Source organism: Pteropus alecto, unplaced genomic scaffold (assembly GCF_000325575.1).
Source record: "Pteropus alecto unplaced genomic scaffold, ASM32557v1 scaffold95, whole genome shotgun sequence".
NCBI lineage: Eukaryota > Metazoa > Chordata > Mammalia > Chiroptera > Pteropodidae > Pteropus > Pteropus alecto.
In genome coordinates, this window is record NW_006441071.1 from 16701397 (window position 1) to 16720365 (window position 18969).

General features: G+C 38.0%; 1 protein-coding gene across 7 annotated transcripts in view; it reads left to right on the top strand.

Moving 5' to 3' along the window:
* The window catches only part of PIP5K1B (phosphatidylinositol-4-phosphate 5-kinase type 1 beta), a 285086-nt gene that overhangs the window by 216295 nt on the left and 49822 nt on the right, over nucleotides 1-18969 (top strand). For 6 of the 7 annotated variants that reach the window (XM_015594528.2, XM_015594529.2, XM_006918403.3 and 3 more), the window contains 2 exons: nucleotides 3275-3430; nucleotides 7574-7718. In XM_015594528.2, coding sequence (XP_015450014.1) covers nucleotides 3275-3430; nucleotides 7574-7718 — 301 coding nt within the window. Of the gene's footprint in view, nucleotides 1-3274; nucleotides 3431-7573; nucleotides 7723-18969 lie in introns of those variants that run through there. The other variant, XM_025051408.1, reaches the window with a different exon arrangement.

Consider the following 18969-nt stretch of genomic DNA (forward strand, 5'->3'; position numbering starts at 1 on the left):
GTGTGGTTGCCATTACAAATATGTAGAGGATAGTTATATATACATAGTATTCCATTATCTTCTGCGTGTGCCTTATCTCCATTCCTCTTTGCAAATTTGGATCTTTGACTCCTCCCCTTTCGGTTATTGTTGTCTCCATTTGTACCTATGTATGCTGAATGTTCATTACTATCTTGTAATAGCAAATCTCTTCTTATTGTTTAAGCTTATAATGCCCTGTTCTCAATAAGGGTTGCACTCCTCTGCTTTTATCTGCCTGCTAGTTGTCTTATTCATAGTTATGTCTTTTTTAGTCATTTTGTTTAAGGTGAGCTGACTCTGAAGGTATTTTCTGTAGTGCAGGTTTCATAGTGGAGAATTCTCTCAATTTTTGTATGTCTGGAAAGGTCTTTATTTCATATTTAAAGGAGAGCTTTGCTGGATACATTAATCTTGGCTGGTAGTTCCTTTCATTTAAAAGTTTAAATATTTGAATCCACTCCTTTCTTGCTTGTAAAGTTTGTGCTAAGATGTCTGATGATAATTTAATGGGTTTTCCTTTATAGGTTACCATTTCTTTTCCCTGGCTGCCCTGAGAATTCTGTCTTTGTCAATGATTTTTGATAATTTTAATGGAATGTGTCTTGGAGAAGGCATTTTTAGGTTGAGGTAATTAGATGTTCTGTTGACTTCTTGAATTCCAAGCTCCGGTTCATTCCTTCGATTTGAGAAATTCTTGTCAACTATGTGTCTGAAGATGCTTTCTAATCCCTGCTCCTTTTCCTCCCCTTCAAGAATGCCCATTATTCTTATGTGTTTCCTTTCCTGATGGTATCAGCTAGTTCTTTTCTTTTTCATTATTTTTCATTCTTTAGTTTCTCTCTTCTTCCTTCTGATTTATTTCTAGATTTCTGTCTTTGATATCACTGATCCTTTCCTCCATTTGGTTGACTCTTATTTTCCAAGTTTGCTATTTCAATTGTTATCTCTTTCAGTGTGAAGTTCTATTTGGTTCTTTTTGAGAGTTTGAATCTCCTTGCTAAAAAACTGATTTTGCTGATCTAGTTGTTGTTTCAATTCCTGTGGTAGCTCTTATGTGCACATACCTTGCTCAGACATGCTGGTGTGCAGTTTGGGCGTTTTTTGTTGAGTTTTAGATATTCAGCTTATTATTGTTTCAAGGGGAGAACTCTGGGGACATTTTTCATTCCACCATGTTTTTGATGTTACCCCATGTTTTTCGGCATACTTTCTTTGTAGGAGAAAACTCCTCCTTCTTACCCCATCCCCAAGAAAATAGTACCTGGTCTTCAAGTTTATTTTTTCAAATCAGTTTATTTAACTTTCTTAAATTCATTTATCCTACCTCAGAATTGAATCATGCTACCAACGTAATAATGTCTGCAAAATCCTATAATTTTTCCTAGAAATAGTAGTCACCATAATGTTGAAACCTCACTGAAATTTTCTACCAAGATAGTATGACTAAAGTACTAAATCTCAGTTTCCTGAAAGGATTATAATAGTACATTAATTTGTTAAAACTAATATTTCAGGACAATAATGCATTCATTCAGTCAGCATTTGAGCACCTATTATGAACCTAGCACTATGCAAAAAATTAATAACATAGGAAGCTTTTTGGAAAAAAAAATAATTGATTAGTAAGCCACATTTGAAATCCTCACTTAGCAGTTTTAAAGTCCGATGTCAAAAGACAAGAGTTGGGTGTTTATAGAAGTTAGCCGATAGAATATTAGAGCAAAAGTTTGTGTGTACATAATTGCTTTACACCTGTAAACCAAGTGTGACCACTGCTTTGATAGGATGAGGAAAATGTGACTTATTTGGTCCACTTATTTATCATTAAAATAAATTTTGATCAGTTTTTAAATGTTCAAAATCTCCTCAAAGCTGGGGGATCGGGGGCGGGGACTAGTTTCGTCTTTTTTTCTTTAACCAGAAAATAGAATGCTATAGAGCTAGGAAATGAACCACCAATTATACAACTTAAGGAAAAAAGAAAGCTACCTTGGGGTTTCCTGCTTTCTAGCTCTATGACCTTGAACAGGTCACACCTTTTCTACTCCTAGTTTCTGGACCTGTAAAAGGGCCTATCTCCCATGTGAATAATTTGAGATATAGAAGTGCATGTTGGCTTCCAATCTCTGAAGCCCTCTATAAAAGTTATTTTCGATGGTGATTATATTATGATAATTATGAAACCGCTCATAGGATATATAAATCTTCCCTTCTCTTTAAGTGGAGAGATTGCCCTCTATTTTTCCCTCATTTATGTGTCCCAAAGTCCTTATCCAATTAAGTTCTTGTGAGCTGCCTGTGGGAAGGCCTCAGGATGAGCAGTATATAATCTAAACTCTGAGATTCCCAAAGCCAAACACAATTACTAGATGCATCTGCTGTCAGGTTACCCTTATATGCAAACCTCCAAAGGAGAGATGCTGCCAACAACAAGTTCAGGGGAAAGTATACACAAGCTTCAACTTCCCTCTCCCCGTAACCTCCAAGGAAATTCTCTAGCAGTATTAAGCCAAGAGGAATTATTGCAGCAAAGAGTGAATGTAAGCACCCACTGACGTATCAGATGTAGTCACAGCCTTCAGCAAGTATGATTGATGAGGAAGTACATTTACTTGGTTCACGTTCCTAATACAACTCTGAAATTGTAGAATGCTATCTGGACAAAGATCAGGAGTAAATTATACCTCTGACGTAATCATGACCTAGGAAGAAAACCCCAAAGGGCAGAAAATTTCAGTACAAAGTCACTGAAAGAAAAAGCAACCAGAAGTAATTTGGCTAAATTGGGCAACATGAGTATAAGATTAAACACAGGCATGTTTAGAAATTTCCAGTCCCAAGTTAATAAAACTAGGGTCATGAGAATTCTCCTTACTTTACCATGTGCGTTTACCAACCCACTCAGCATCCTCTCAGCGGTAGAAAAACATGGCTTGGAGGAGAAAAAATAATTCTTGAACAACAAAATGTTTGAATTTGACCTCAAATAAGGCTTTATTTCAAAATCTGGAGAGACATGTCAACTTGAATTTATTCTAGAATATTCTGATTTAAGTCAGGTCATTTTGGACAAAGAAAATTGCAGAACACAATTTCATCTCCCTTTCCTCATGTATATAAAACAAGGCTTCTTGCATTCTACTCAAATAATGATTAAAATGTTAATAAATAAGTAAAATCTTAACAAAGAAAATATTGATGTGGTTTTACAATAAGTATCTTTATTTGTCTCCCCTTCTTCCTTTCCGTCTAGCTTTGAAGGCCTCACCTTCTAAAAAACGGTGCAATTCCATCGCAGCCCTGAAGGCAACCTCACAGGAGATTGTATCCTCAGTTAGCCAGGAATGGAAGGATGAGAAGCGGGACTTGCTGACAGAAGGGCAGAGTTTTAGCAGCCTTGATGAAGAAGGTAAAGACATGCAACTTTAAAAAAAAAAAAAAGTTCTTGTGATTTTATTTAAACAGGTAATGTAAGCTCACAGTAGAAAAATTAGAAAATACCTGCTCTAAGAAACGAAGCCATTAACTAATTTTTAAAAGGATATTTACCATATGACACAGTAAATGTAAAATTTTTAAAACACATAAATAATACAATATATGGTTTATGGTAAAAAAAAAAATTAGAAGATAGTAAATTATTCAAAAAAATCAAGATCTATAATCTTACTACCTGAAGGTAACAAATCTGAACATTTCGGTGATTTTACTACTATTTTGGTGTTTTTACTACTAGACCTTGTTCTCTACATGTATATATATTTTTTCAAACACATATACATTATATACATATATACACATAGTTATACATAAAATCACAATGTAACAATGAATTATCAATTTACTTAGGTCTTCTTTAAAGAATTTAATCAGTTTTATAATTTCCTCCTGGCATGTCATACATACCTTTCGTTAGATTTATTCCTTAGATGGATATAGAGATACAGACATAGCTATATATTTTCTGTCTTTTCAAATAGTATCGTTTTAAGATTTGGGTTTTCTGGCTATTTGTTGCTACTGCACAGACCTCACATCTTTTGTCCTTTCTTACTTGCTGGCTAGGACTTCTGGCACAATGATGAATAGAAGTGGTGATGTGGGCAGCCTTACCCTGTCCTGATTTTAAAGGGAATGCTTCTAATGTTTCACTGTTGAGAAAGAAGTTTGTTGTATGTGATACCGATAATCAGGTCAAGGAAGTTCCTTTTTATTCCTGGGTTGCTAAAAGTTTTTATCAAGCATGAGTGTTGAATTTTATCAAATACTTTTTTGTATCCAATACATGGATCATTTGGTTTTTCTCTCGTAATCCTAGAAAGGGATGTGACATTTTAGATTTTTTTATCAGTGTAGTATATTCTTTTATTCAATATCTCCTGAAATTTTCTTCCACTTCCTGTAGAAGATTAGATCTCTTCTTGGCATTTTCTTTTCCTCAGTCTTTAGAATAGGGTGTCATTCCTGTTTTCTTCTGCAGCACTTACCCATATGTCCCATGTGGGGTTTCTTTCTTTCTAATCTTCCTATAAACCTACTCTTACCCAGACTTAGTGATTTCAACAAAATAGTTAATGAATTGCCCTTGCTGACTCTATCAGAGTTGATGGCTCCAATTTCTGGCAGATATCCACCCTCTTTCTCTAAGCAGTCCTGCCTTGCCATCTCCCTACTGCAAGGTGTCTGCAGTCCGGGAAATAGAATAAACTTATTTTTAAACTGTGTTGGTTAAACTTGAAAGTAGTATGTTCAATATGACTTCTAAAGTTAAAGCAGCAAGTCCAGGTGTTAATCTGGATAACAGATACATTACAGATCATCCAGAAAGTCTGGAAATGTGGAAAGTAGTACCCATAGTATGTTGTTGTTTTTTTTTCAAGTGAATTATTGGACCCATTGCTTAAATTTAAAGGTACCTCACCTGAAACAGTCTCTGAAAGTCAAAGAAAAACCTATTGAGCATATTTTTAAAAAATGTTAACATACAATTTTAAAATGTGTTTATCTTGGCAATTCTCTGCATCTACAAAATTTGCTACAAGGTTCAACCTTTTATATTGCTCTGTACTTGGGGCCTTTCCCTTTCATAGTACACCAAGTCATCCCCCAGTTTCCCTCTGGTTTTTAATCATTTGTTTTCTGTTGTTCCCAGTATATCTTGGTTATATTAGTTTTCTGTTGCCATGTAGAAAATTACTAGAAAGTTAGCCACTTAATGTAACTTCCATTTATTAGTTCACAGTTCTGTAAGTCAGAAGACTGCAAAACCTGGGTTCTCTGGGCACAGCTTATCAGGGTCTCAAAAACTAGGGTCAGGATGTCCACTGGTTGACCCATAACCCCCTGGAAAAAATGTGAAGCTTAAAATCTAGTGAAGAAAGAGGTTAGGAGTAGATATTAATTGAGTGTTTACTTTGTGCCAGGCTTCATGCTAAACTTTACCAACATCATCTCACTTAGTCCTTACATCAATTCTGTGAGCGAGGTATTATTCTATTTTACAAATAAGGAAATTGAGCGGAAGGAGATTAAATTAAGTGGCAGGTCCAGGATTCAGAATCTTCCAGTGCATATGCTCTTACTGTAAGGCATCAAGGAAAACTGATACAAGTCAGAGCCCATATAAGGGGCATTGGTCTTATTTTTGCACCCAACATCCACAGCCTCCTACACCCAGACTTCTAACCCCGCTTCTTTGGGTAAACCATAACCTACATGTACTGTAAATGATCTCCACTTTTTACCCAAGGGACAGATTCACAAGGATCCCAAGAGGCACTTTTAGGAGCTCTTCTTATCCAGTAATGGGAAGCTTCCAGCTGAGATAGAAAGAGGAACTATCTTCAGACTTCTGTCCCATTGAATGAGAAACAGGGTATCTTTTCTATCACTGAAGTTTTTTTGTTTTGTTTTTATACATGTCTTAATAAAAGTGCAAGTTTTTTCAAAAAGAAAGATGTCCACTGGGTTGAGTTCTCACCTGGAGGTGCTGGAGAAGAATTCTCCAGGTTCATCATGTTGTTGGCAGAATTCATTTCCTGGCAGTTGGAGGGCTGAGGCCGCCACATCTTTGCCATCTGACTACCAGCTGAGGTCCATGCTCAGCCCCTAGAGACCATCCACATTCCTTACCATGCAGCCCCCTTCATGTTCAAAAGGAGAATTTCTCAAAAGTCAATGTTCTTCACACTTGAATCTCTGACATCACCATCTCTGACCTGGAGACATAGAATTAAAGGGCTCTTGTGATTGGCCCAGGCCCACCTAGATAATCTCCTCTTTAAGTTAACTGATTAGTAACCTTTATTATACCTGCAAAATTCCTTTTGCCATGTCAGATAAAATAATCGCAAGGGTAACATCTCATCACATTCAGTTTCTACCCACACTCAAAGGGACATTATACAAGGGTGCAGGTCATTAGGGAATCATCCTAGAATTCTGCCTACCACACTAGCTTTTTAAAAAATTGAAAGATATAGGAGCATGAAGAAACAGTTCTCTCCTTCAAAGCTCTGCTCCTAAGGGATTGATAGCTCAGCTACCTAGTGGTTGGGTGATATATATTTTTTAAAAAATAAAATATCTACCTAGGTAAAAAAACAAAACAAAACAACAAAAAAACAGCATGAGCCCAACTGCAGAACTTTAAGGTAAAGATTCATCCACCCATTATGTCCACACTGTTCTCTCTCTGGGGACTTGCATGTCTCTTTTTAGAGAAGCTCTGTTGTACGTGACTAGACCTTTAATTAAAGGAATGTCTTTGACAGGCTGGCCAATAATAGAGGAAAATGTGTCTAAAGTTTAGAATAAGGTTTAAAAGGACCCACATTGAACTCTTAAAAAAAATAAAAGAATCCACGTAGATTCAGAGAGAGTGAGTATGGGTTACTGCTCGGCCTTGAGTATTTTACTTCCTCATGAGGGAGGGCTCTTACGTATTTTCATAGGCACCTACATTTTAAATAAGAAATAAACATTTTCTCATTTTTAAGAAAGGCAGCCTTGCTGTGAAAATATGATGTCAAGAATTGTCATGGATAATGTTCAAATATATGTGTGGGCTCAAACAGGGTTAAGGTATAGCAGGCCGTTAATCTGTGGGGTATGTGTTTCCTGGCTATTAAAATGTCTGAGAATCATGGACATGTGCACATCCCAAAGGGGAAAGCAGGTTCACTGTCTGTTTACACACCTGCCAGTCGTCCTTTTAATCTCTGTCGAATTATCTCCTTAAGCTCCTAGGAGCTTTTTATATTATCTTTTGAAACAGTAAATCACTTTATAAGGTTTTTAAAAGAACATTCATAATATCATTTTCATAAGCCATTTTGTGAATTAATGTAATTTCCTTTCTGTTTAACCTGTTGGCAAGAAGCTATTTTATATTTCTGCTGCAGTTCAGAAGAGCGCAGTTAACTCATAATTTAATTTGCAGCCTGATATGTAAAATGAAGCTTTTGACTCATTTAAATTATTATAGGTTCCAAAGCAGCATTTATTACTGAGATTCATGAGTGTGTGTGTGTGCGTTGCTTTTCTTACCCAGCGCTGGGATCGCGACACAGGCCAGACCTGGTGCCTAGCACACCATCATTGTTTGAAGCTGCTTCCTTGGCGACCACAATTTCATCATCTTCCTTATATGTCAATGAACATTATCCACACGACAGGACTATGCTTTATGCAAACAGGTAAGACTTAGCACAATCAAATTACCAGTCTGGCTCTTAAACCATGTCAACATCACAACTAGATGAATAGCTTTGAATGAAAACATGCTGTTCCTGACAACCAGGATGTGCCTGTCACCTGCTCTGTAAGTAAGAGAGAAAATATGCATGATTTTTACTGTGGCAAGAAATGCATCTGAGGAAAACCTCTCTTGATTCTCCTTTATTGTTAATAATTATGTCCTGTAGAAATTGTATACTTGGTTCTGTGGAAGAAAACAAATCTTTCATCATTTTTATTTTACTAATTTTAAATGCATTTTTCAATTACATTTGACATACAATATTATGTTAGTTTCAGGTATATAACATAGCAATTCAAGATATATATACCTTACAAAGTGATCACCCCAATAAGTCTAGTACCCCTCTGATACCATCCATAGTTATTACAATGTTGACTATATTCCTTATGCTGTACTTTACATCCCTATGACTTTTTATAACTGCAATTCGTACTTCAAGATCCCTTTCATTTTTTTCACCCATCCCCCCAACACTCCTTCCATCTGGAGACCATCAATTTGTTCTCATAGCTATGAGTTTGTTTCTGTTTTGTTTATTCATTTATTTTGTTTCTTAGATTCCACATATAAGTGAAATCATACTGTATTTGTCTTTCTCTGTCTGATTTATTTCATTTAGCATAGTACCCTCTAGGTCCACCCATGTTGTCACGGATGCCAAGATTTCATTCTTTTCATGGCTGCATAATATTCCATTGTATGTATGTACCACTTATTTCTTCATCTATTGATGGACACTTAGGTTGTTTCCATATCTTGACTATTACAAATGATGCTGCAGTGAACGTCAGGGTGCATATATCTTTTCAAATTAGTTTTTGGTTTTTTTAGATAAATACCCAGGAGTGGAAATGCTGGTCATACAGTAGTTCAATTTTTAATTTTTTGAGGAACCACCATACTGTTTTCCATAGTGTCTGTACCAATTTATAATCCACCAACGTGCACAAGGGTTTCTTTTCCTCCACATCCTTGCCAACACGTGTGGTTTGTTGATTTACTGATGATGGCCACTCTGACAAGTATGCAGTGATAGTTCATTGTAGTTTTAATTAGCATTTCCCTGATGATTAGTGATGTTGATCATGTTGTCATATACCTGTTATATATCTGTTTATCCTCTTTGGAGAAATGTCGATTCAGGTCCTCTGCCTATTTTTAATTGGATTGTTTCTGTTTTTTGGTGTTAAGCTATGTGAGTTCCTTATATATTTTAAATAATAACCCCTTAATGGATATATCATTGACAAATGTCTTCTCCCATTCAGTAGGTTGTCTTTTCATTTTGTTGATGGTTTTCTTTACTGTGCAAAAACTTTTTAGTTTGCTATAGTTCCATTTGTTCATTTTTTCTTTTGTTTCCATTTAATAATTTCTTATGAATTGATTGTTTTAAGCAAGTACTCTTGGTTAATATTGCACAGATAGCTGCAAAGATATTTCAATATTCTCTTTTTGTATGAGTGACCTTAGTGACTACAGTAGACAGAATAATGGCCCCCTAAAGTTTTCCACATCCCGATCCCCAGACTCTGTGACTGTTACCTTATAGAGCAAAAGGGACTTTGCCAATGTGGTTAAGCTAAAGATCCTGAGATAGGAATAGTGTTCTGAATTACCCAGACAGGCCAGTTGTAATCACAGGGTCCTTAAAAGAGGAAGACAGGAAGATTAGAGTCAGAAAGGGAGATGTGATGCCAGAGCAAAGGTCACAGAATGATTTGGAGATACTACAACTGCTGGCTTTGAAAATAGAAGAAGGGGCTATGAACTAAGGAATCCAGGCAGAATCTAGAAGCCAAAAAAGGCAAGGATTCTACCTTAGAGAGTCCACAAAGGAACGCAGTTCTTCCAACATCTTGAATTTTAGGACTTCTGACTGCCAGAGCTGTAAGGTAATAAGTTTTTATTCTTTTAAGCAACAAGTTTCGATAATTTGTTACAGCAGTAACGGGAAACTAATGTGTAGTGACTCTCAAACTTTTAATGTGAATTTGAACATTGAGATGGGTTACCAAAATTTCTTATAGATAGAAAGTTAATTTGTTATTAGATATTTTTTCCTTTTTAAACAAAATGTTCCCAGATGTTAGTTCTAGGAATGGAAAATGATATCTTCAAAGATCACAAAGAGATCACAACACTGTCTGTGGGATTAGCTGTTTTATTTATCTTTCTGTTTTTACATATGCAATTTTATAATTAGCTTTAATTCCAGGACAGAAACTACTATGTACACATTCTCCATAATTATCTGTTAATGTTGAACTAGTGCTCCTTGAAATCTAGCTCTCGAGAATCAAGATCAGATTTTTGCAGGTAGAGTGCTGCTTACACTGTAAGTCATTTTCCACTTCCAGCCTAGCAGCTTGGTTCACTTCCAGAAAGAGTACTTAATATGGTAAATTCATTTTAATATATGCATATTTATAGATTCTATCTTAATCCTTTGGAAAATTAAGATTTGGAAGTTGGAGCTTCTGTAGAAATTCCATTTGTTGCTGTTTCCCTCCCTCTCGGCTAAATAGAAGAGCAGGTGAGGCAGCCTGTCTAGGTCTGGAGAAGTGGAACAAATTGCCAGGCGAGCCCCAAATTTTAGCCAGACTTCAGTCTGGATAGCTCTGCTGTAAGGGCCAACAAATAAGGCTTCATCAGAAATTATTCAGCTCGCCCGAACTTTCAAAGTAATTTGGTTAGCAGCTTTGGATTAGAAAAATTTGAGGTGACTTATACCTAACATTATTGTGTACCTTGACTGTTCGAATTTGTCATGTAAATTAGTCAAGCAACAGTTTTTCCTATCTGTACAATCCAGCTGAACATGGTTCCTTTGCTCTCAGATATAATTAGCAGCTCAAAAGATCGCTGAAAAGTCACAAAAAGTTCTTTGCAAGGTGAAAAACAATTCTCATGTGACGCCATGGTGGTTACTTACCATTTGCTTCTGTTCTCATTATCAGGGGCATATAATTGGATGTGCTATGAAATTATTTACTAGAACTTTTAACAAAAAAAAATAAAGGGTTTTTGTTTGTTTGTTTTTGGTGACCATGGTCATAGTTAAGTGTCCAATCTCTTGCCCAGAGGTGTTCAACTCTTGGGAATGCATAAGGTTCCTCCAGGGTCTGGCACTACCTCCTGCTGTAGCCCCCTGTGCATGCCCTACCTCTGTATACTCCAGGGCCATGATATAATTCTTGGTACTTTTATTTATGCTGACACTGGTTGTCATATATACTTGGTTAGGAAAAATATGTCTTATCTGATATTTCCCTCTTTTTTTGAAGCGAATTGTTTGAAATAAGTCTTCTGTGGCATTGTATCTGCAAGTTGCTATTTGACAGCTATCAGTCCAGGTCGGGTTCTGTTGCAAGAACAAAAAACCATTCCATCTTAAGCAGAATGGGATTTGACAGAGGGCATTAAGGCTTACAAAGTCTGTGGAAAGGCTGAGGGAGTGTGCTCCAGGCTGGACATCAGGAAATTGCCCCTGGAACACACCACCCAACTGGCCCGCCAGCAGCCCTGCAGCCTTCGCCACAATCAAGAGGGTGCCCTGCCCAAAGAATGCAAGCCAGAGAAAAGCATTTTAGTGAACCAAGAATGTTTATTACATACACTAACATTTTAAAGTAAGCAGTTTCACTAAAATCCCCAGATTCATTTGAAAAATTACCAGCTTTGGCCCCACTCGGCTCCATTGCCTCCTGACATTTTTCAGGTGGAGGGGAGAAGCCTGGACCCTCCAGGTCACCACCCTCTGCTTCAATCATCTCTGCCCCGTTGCTTGCCTGCGCACCTGTGGGCAGTTTGCTTTTTGCTTTGATGTAGAAGTCGACGATCTTAAACCCTGCCTTGGAGAAATCATAAGGAAAAGGGGCAAAAAAGGCACTAAGCTGCTAAAGAACCCTCAAGAGAAATAATGGCGTGCCAGCTCCTGAGAGTCGATATTCCTGTTCCCTACCCACTATACCCAACCCTAACTGCTCAGCAGGGAACCCTTACCAGCAAACTGAAAAGAAATTATCATATTTTGTTTCTATCATTTTTTCCTCAAGAGCCTTCCTAGTTCTAGTTGTGTCTCTTGAGGCAACAAATACACTGTATTCTAAGCTTCATTTGGCCTACTAAGTTTTAAAACCTAATCCAAATAGCCTGGAAAGAAAATGAGTTGAATATTGATGTTATAACTCACATATCAGTTTTTCTTTCTTTATGAATCATTTTTCTGTTGAAGCCAAGTGGTCTGTTTTCCCATTTTAACATTATGCTATACATATCTACACTTAAATAAGCTGTAAATGCTTCAACTAGTGGTTGTCACTCAGTCCTTTGAGAATCCTTAACTTTGAGAGGTGTTGATTAGTATCTGGATGTCTCCACAACTAAATTATATACTGCAGTGGGAAATTGTTGGTGCTTTAAAAAAATCCTTTTCTTAAAGGATTATTCTTTGTAACTTCAAAAACTCCAATAACAATCCATTCTTCTTTTTTTTTTTTTAAATTGACTAGGAAGCAAAGAAAAAATAGTATAATTTTAAAGTATAATATATTTAACCTGATGATTGAGAGTACATATTTTTAAATTTCACTGTAAAGTTCTGTCTTAGAATGTTCAGTTTATAAGAATAAAGGGAAATTGTTGTGAGTACATGCTTCCCAGTCAACTAGTGGGATTTAAATTCTGAACTTTTGATACTTGAACTTTTCTTTCCTAGTAAGAACTTGGTTCTTTAAAAGGAGGTATAAATTGAGCACTAAGAAATGCAGAGGCAAATATTTTTATCTCAAGTTAAGAACAGCTTAATGGTGTGGAAATTGGTTACATACATGAATATTAATACTTTTCATGATTTCCTGCACAGTTGGTAGCAAGGCTGAAGCTCTGATTATGCATAAGGATCGAAAGCCCTACTGCATTCCAATATATTTATAGTTTCTCATCAAAGATGCCTTTACCAACATCCCCACTTTGTCTAGTCTCCTGTTTTGTTAGTGGCTATTTCTAATAGTTGGCTCACCCTGTACACATTTGGAGTATTATGAGAAGGGCAAATATGTCTGAGGAAAAGCCACTGGTCATTTGCACATAGACAGCTGGAAAATCTCCCTAAATGATGAGTCCAACATTCTAGATCTCAGAGGCTAACCTGAGCACAGTTCTACGCCCTGTTCTTCCTGCCAGTTGGGGATCATAAACCTAGGAGGAGGGAGCAGTTGCCTCTAGCCACACTCCCCTCCCCACAAATTGCTTACCACACAGCAGAGCCATCCCCAAGAAGGTTAGAGAGACCCATTATCTACAAATTTGTCTAAAAGATAGAGAAAGAGAAATGCAGAGATATGCATTGTGTGACATATCCAAGATCACATAACATGCTAGTAGGGTTTAAACTAGAACACAGGTCTCTGAGGTTCAAGCCTCATGTTCTTTACACTGTACCACCCTTTCATCATAGCCTCCGAATACTTCTGGTCTTCTCCTTGTGTGTGCTAAGCACGGAAGGTTTATCAGTTGTTTTTCCCCTAACATGAATTCTGGCCCTGTGTTTGAGCCCATTTTTGCTGCTTAATAACTGAATTTTTCCAGTAGGCAAATTGGTGGGCTGATGTCAATGTCTACCTATGCTGCTTATTCTAGAAGTCATTGGCTAAGTTTGCTTATCAATAGCATCATGGCTATTGGAATTTTTCTATCATAGCACTAGTCATATTTCAAACCATCAATAATTTTAAAATAATAACAAGTACAATAATAGCTAATGATTGGACTGTATTAAGAGTTCGTGTTCATTTCTTTACATGCTTCAAGTCACTTAATTCTCACAGCAGCCCTGTGTGGTCATTATATTTACTATCTCCAGTTTACAGATGAGGGGTGCTTAGCAACATTAGCAATTTTTCGGAGGTCACATGGCTAAAAAGTAGAGGCATGGTTTCTGCCCGCAGCACTGATATAGAATATGAGGCATGAGCCTCAGGTATTCAACAGCTGCCCTCATCCATGTTGTCACATCTCAGACAAGATGACTTTTAGATGCTGCTGTAATGGAAATTCGGTAACACCCATACAAGTTCTCTTCTTCCTCATTCATTTTGCCTTTTCTTCTTCCATGTGATTTTGAGTGAGGATTTTCACTTTCCAAGATGTTAGAGACTGAGTGCTCAAATGCTGAAAATATGACGTTGATTTAAATTCACAAGAGCATAAAAGAGTTATTTCCTCAAATTTGTATTTCTACTTCTCCAGGTGGACTCTAAATCATTATATGCTCCTTGAGAAGAGACTTCTGACACGTGTCTGCTTGATTAGAAAATCCTAGTATCTTCTGTTTACATAGTAAGGTTAGCAGGAACCTTTCTTACTTACCAGATGGAGTGAGAAGAAAGTTGGTTACAAGGATTTCCTATTAATTCCATTTCTCTAACCATAACCTCAAGGGAGGGACAGAGCATGCCTGCAGTATCTGCTTGAACATGGCAACTACCTGCCAAACCTAGGTGCCAGTCTGGGGCTGTACCAGCCCCTCAGAAGGTCTCAGCAGCCCCGCTATTGATGCTAAAATTGAATCCGACGTCTCCAGACTCTGTTTTTCTACTTCTTAATCTGGTTACTCCAGCCACGCAGACAGACCTTGCCACCATCACTACCACCACCACCCCCGTAGCTGGGTCTTTCTCTTGCATTTTCATTATTGTAAGTCACTAATTAGGGTATTACCCCTCAAACTGCCACTTCTAGCTGTCTAACGTTGGGCGAGTCGCTTTATCTTTCTTTTGCGTGTCTATTTCTTCGTTTGTAAAATATGGATTATTATACTACTGCCACAAAGAGCTGTTATAAAGATTAAATGAAATTATAATTGGAAAGCATTTATAATACTTCCTGGCACACAGTAATCATCATCATCAAAGTATTTGTTAAAACAACAGAGTGATGCCAGATTCAAACACCTTGAGGCTTTCCGGTAAGTTCCACTATAAGGGGCAAGATGTAATTGTTGTTGGCAAAAAGCCATCGTAGAGTACTTTATTAGTTTTGACTAATAACATTCCAGTGAAGGAAGCAAAAACACACTTAGAATTTCAGAGAGAGTTTAGTAAAGGGCATTGGTCATAGAATGTGGAGAGGCTAGAAGAGTGAAAGGGGGACGTTACAGAGCCCAGGGTGTGACTGCAAGAGGCAGCTCCCAGCAGTCGTCCTGTCACCTTAGCAGAACCTAGACTCGTGAAGGAGGGTCCCACATGGGGACCAGCTGCCACGCTGGGAGCAGGAACAATGGAGGCGGCTATCATTTAAAGAGCTGAGAGAGTGGCAGGGACACAGCTGCCTCCAGAGACACCACCCAAAGAAGGATGAAAAAAAAATGAGTGAGAAGAGGCCCAGAGTCTTCTTTCTTTCCCACTTCCTCTTCTCCTGCCAGTGTCCTCCACTGGCAGAACCTGGAAAAGGGGCTGAAGAATATAGTCTGCGGCTCTCAACCCCAGTATTGCAAAGCAGAGTTGAAACAGGGTACAGATAACAGCCACACTACACAGAGCAAAAACTAGGTAGATGTAAGGTTTTTTACAAAAAAGAGAATTGCAACGATCAAAGCTTTACGAAGGCAGAATGTGTGTGCAAACAGAGGAATCGATTTTGACTCTTATAAATCATAGAGATAGTTTTTTACCATGCCAATTTAAGAGTCGCATAAAGGAGCTATAATTTTTTTAAATGATCTGTGCAATAAGAGACTCCGGCATTTACCAACAAGTCTGTCTGATGCTTTCCCTGGTAATTTGCTAGAGTAGATGCAGGTTATAAATATTCAAAAATGCTTTAGCTAATTCCAGGTGCATGGCATAGATGAGAAACTTCTTCAGCTCAAGAATTCCACAAAGGTTTGTAAGCCTGGGGAATCCAGGTGAAGCTTGCTCTGATAGAGCAAGAGATACAGTTTGGAGACAGGCCAGCCATCACTAATGCCCTAGCAAATACCCTTACTTTATTGCCAGTACCCCACACCAACCCATCTCACCAACTGAGTGTAATTCAGTCTGTGACAGAAACACAGTGGGGAGGAGGGTGCGATATGGAGTCACTTCTATTCTTCTTATAGTGAAGAGAAGAATTTAGTCAACTTTTCTCCAGTGACAGAAAACTAGGACACCAAGCAAATTACGATACATGTTTAGGGGGAGAATAACACTCCCCAGGGTCCTGAAGCAGAAACCTGCCTTGTCACCCAGTCTCCCAATAGAATAATATCTCATTATAGAAATTAGGACCGTTTTCGGCACGCTGGGATTACAGGTGAACCTAGGAGTGGTGTCACATCTCTTTCCAGTTGCGACTGGGGCACCTGCAGAGAAAATTGGAGCCTGATAGAAGCTTCATAATATGCCTGCTAGTTTAGCTTCCCCTCCCCAACCCCAGAAAAAAAAATGGATTTACGTCACATAGTCTGCACCTGATTTTTACTAGATGCTTTTCTTTTTTTCTTGACTATAGAATTAGTTCTGAAGTGATTAGCTTTTCAAATGATCTCTCATATATTTTGGCATGGGCAGGAAATTGAAGTGAATTTTTCAGATACCTGACATTTTATGAAGAATAATTTAGGACTCAACATTGATTCAAAGAACACTTACATATTTTTTCTTTGATGAATTGGTACATGGTAATATTTCTAGATGCTTTTCGTGTATTAAGATTTTTTAGTGGATCCAATTTATAGGTAAGCCAAGTTGGAAAAAAAGGGGGGGTTGTTGAATGTTGTTGAATGGTTGTTGAATGTTTGGATATCCTGACTTATCAAAAATAACATCTTTTATTCATTTTCTGCCTTTTATCTGAGACCAAATACCTATATCTCTGTTTCCCTTGACTTCACCCACTAGTACTCTATCTCTGGAAGAATGGATTGCTGTTGGTGGATGTATCTCTGCAGACCCTCCCCAAGCCTCTGCCTTCTTTCATTGAATCTTGAGAGAAATGCTTCTCAAAGTATGATTGGTTCCGACATCTAGGTTTTAGTGCACTCCTCAAGGAATTCTCATGCACACTAGAGTTTAAGAAAAAAAGTTCTCTGGAGATATTCTCCTTTTCTGTATTAACTGAGGACCGAAACTATTTCCTTGCCTTGTTGTTCAGCTGAAACACAAGTAGACTCCTTCAGGGAATTAAGAGGATATAACATGTAATGCCCAAAATACAAAACCATAGCAAAATGTGTGGGTTTTCAGATTATAGTGAGGAGACAGGACCTCAATTCCTCTAACCTCAAACTGACCTGGACATATCCTAAGCAAAGCTTCCCTTGCCTTAAAGGTATTTTCGATACCTCTGGGGATTACCCCAGTCTGCCCCAAACCTGCTTCTCAGCCCAGCCCTCTGACCTTATACCAAACTACATTTCTGCTCAGCAGCTATTCTTGAACTCTCTGAGTCTACAGAGATTCCAAGCAAAGTCATTCTCTGTAGGATCCCACTGGCTTCACTGACTCTTATTCTGCTTAGGGGTCTTTCTGGTCCTTCTGGGCCCCTTGAAGTCACCTTCTCAATCCTTATCATTTCCCTCTGTCCTTTTGACTTGTCCGCATCATACTCAATAGCTAGGTCTACCGTTTGGTTAAGCTAGTCCTGTGCAAGTTGGTATCATGCTTCTGCCCGAGTGGCCCCAAACAGGGTAGCACCGTGGGCTTGTCCACTTCACTTCAGCTGCTATGGCCTCTCTTTGAGGTACCCCACTTTGGGCCCACCCATTGAATTCCCATTTGCCTTCTGAGCTGTCACCTCTCTTCTAGCTCTGATATCAATTACAAGGTAGTGGTGACTGCCAGGGCCCGAGAGCCATGATGAGGGAACTTCTTTCAGGCTTGCTTTATTTACCAGCTCTTTCCATTTCTCCTCTACCCCTGGCACCCTCTGGTGCCAGGTTCTGCCAGAATACTGTTTAATTTTGCTTCTGTGATATATCTGAAATATACACAAAGAACAACAAACTTAATTTCTTTCACAGCTAGAAGAAAGTTGATCCCCGACACTTCCTGTTTAATCCTTTTGTTAACTAAGGAATTATCTCCACAGTAGCCGGCTTTGATGACTTGCTGATCTTTAGGGGGAAGAATTTCACTGTGGAAGTCCACAGTAAACCTGCTGTTGAGGACATTATCTTCAGAGAAACCAACAGACCCAGCCCCCCACAGGCAGACCAAACACATCTGCAATAACGAGCCCTTTGCTTTTAGCTCATGATAGTCTCAGTGTCAGGAGAACTAGGTAAGTATAATGAGAGAATCAGGAGGTAATGATAAAAATCTCAAGTCAGAATAATATTAATCTAAAATGTAATTGTTTAATAGCCTGCTTTCAAGGATAAAGTAATAAAGATGAAATATATAATGATGTAAAGGAGCTTATTATTTTTCTGACCAGCCATTTTAAAATTTAGTGTTTGGAAGGTCACAAAAGAACTTTAAAATGACCAGACTTGTTTTCTCAACAAAGGATTTGGCTAAAATGAAAATGTCATCTTGATGGCTACTCGCTGAAAATATGTGTGAAGAGTTTGGCTGTTCTTTCATTGTTTCTCATCACACTGCAGAGATGCCTCTGAGTGTTTAAGCACGTAGTCTGGGAAAAGGTGTTTTATCTTTTATTCATATGTGAGTGCATCTGGGTTGGTGCCCTAATAATTCTAATTGCCATTACTGGCCATTTTCTTTGCCATCGCTGAGTTGTGACGGGAGAGAAGGCAGGCATTCCAAGGCCAAGGCAAAGCTAATTTGTGAAATGGATCAAGTTTTTACTTCTTTGCCTTTTCCCTGCCAACCCTCCTGATGCTTTTCCAATCCTAGTAGCATAACCTGCCCTCAAAGAATCATGGTGCTTTGGACATGGAAGGGTCCTTTTGACATCTTGTCATCCAGCCCTATTATACTTATTTTTTATTTTTTTATGTCAAAATTTTATATACCAAGTTTAACAGTCAAATAGTTGTATAAAGATTTTTAGGAAAGAGATCAGGTCCTTGGTCACCTCCCCTTATACTTTTCTCTTTGTTTTTGTCTATTGGCCTTTCTGTTCTACTTTCTGAGAGTTCTTCTACTTTATTTCTGAATCCTTCCACTGACTTTTTCATTTCTGTTGCCACATTTTGTAAGAATTTTTTTTCTTCACTATGATGTCCTTTTTTAGCA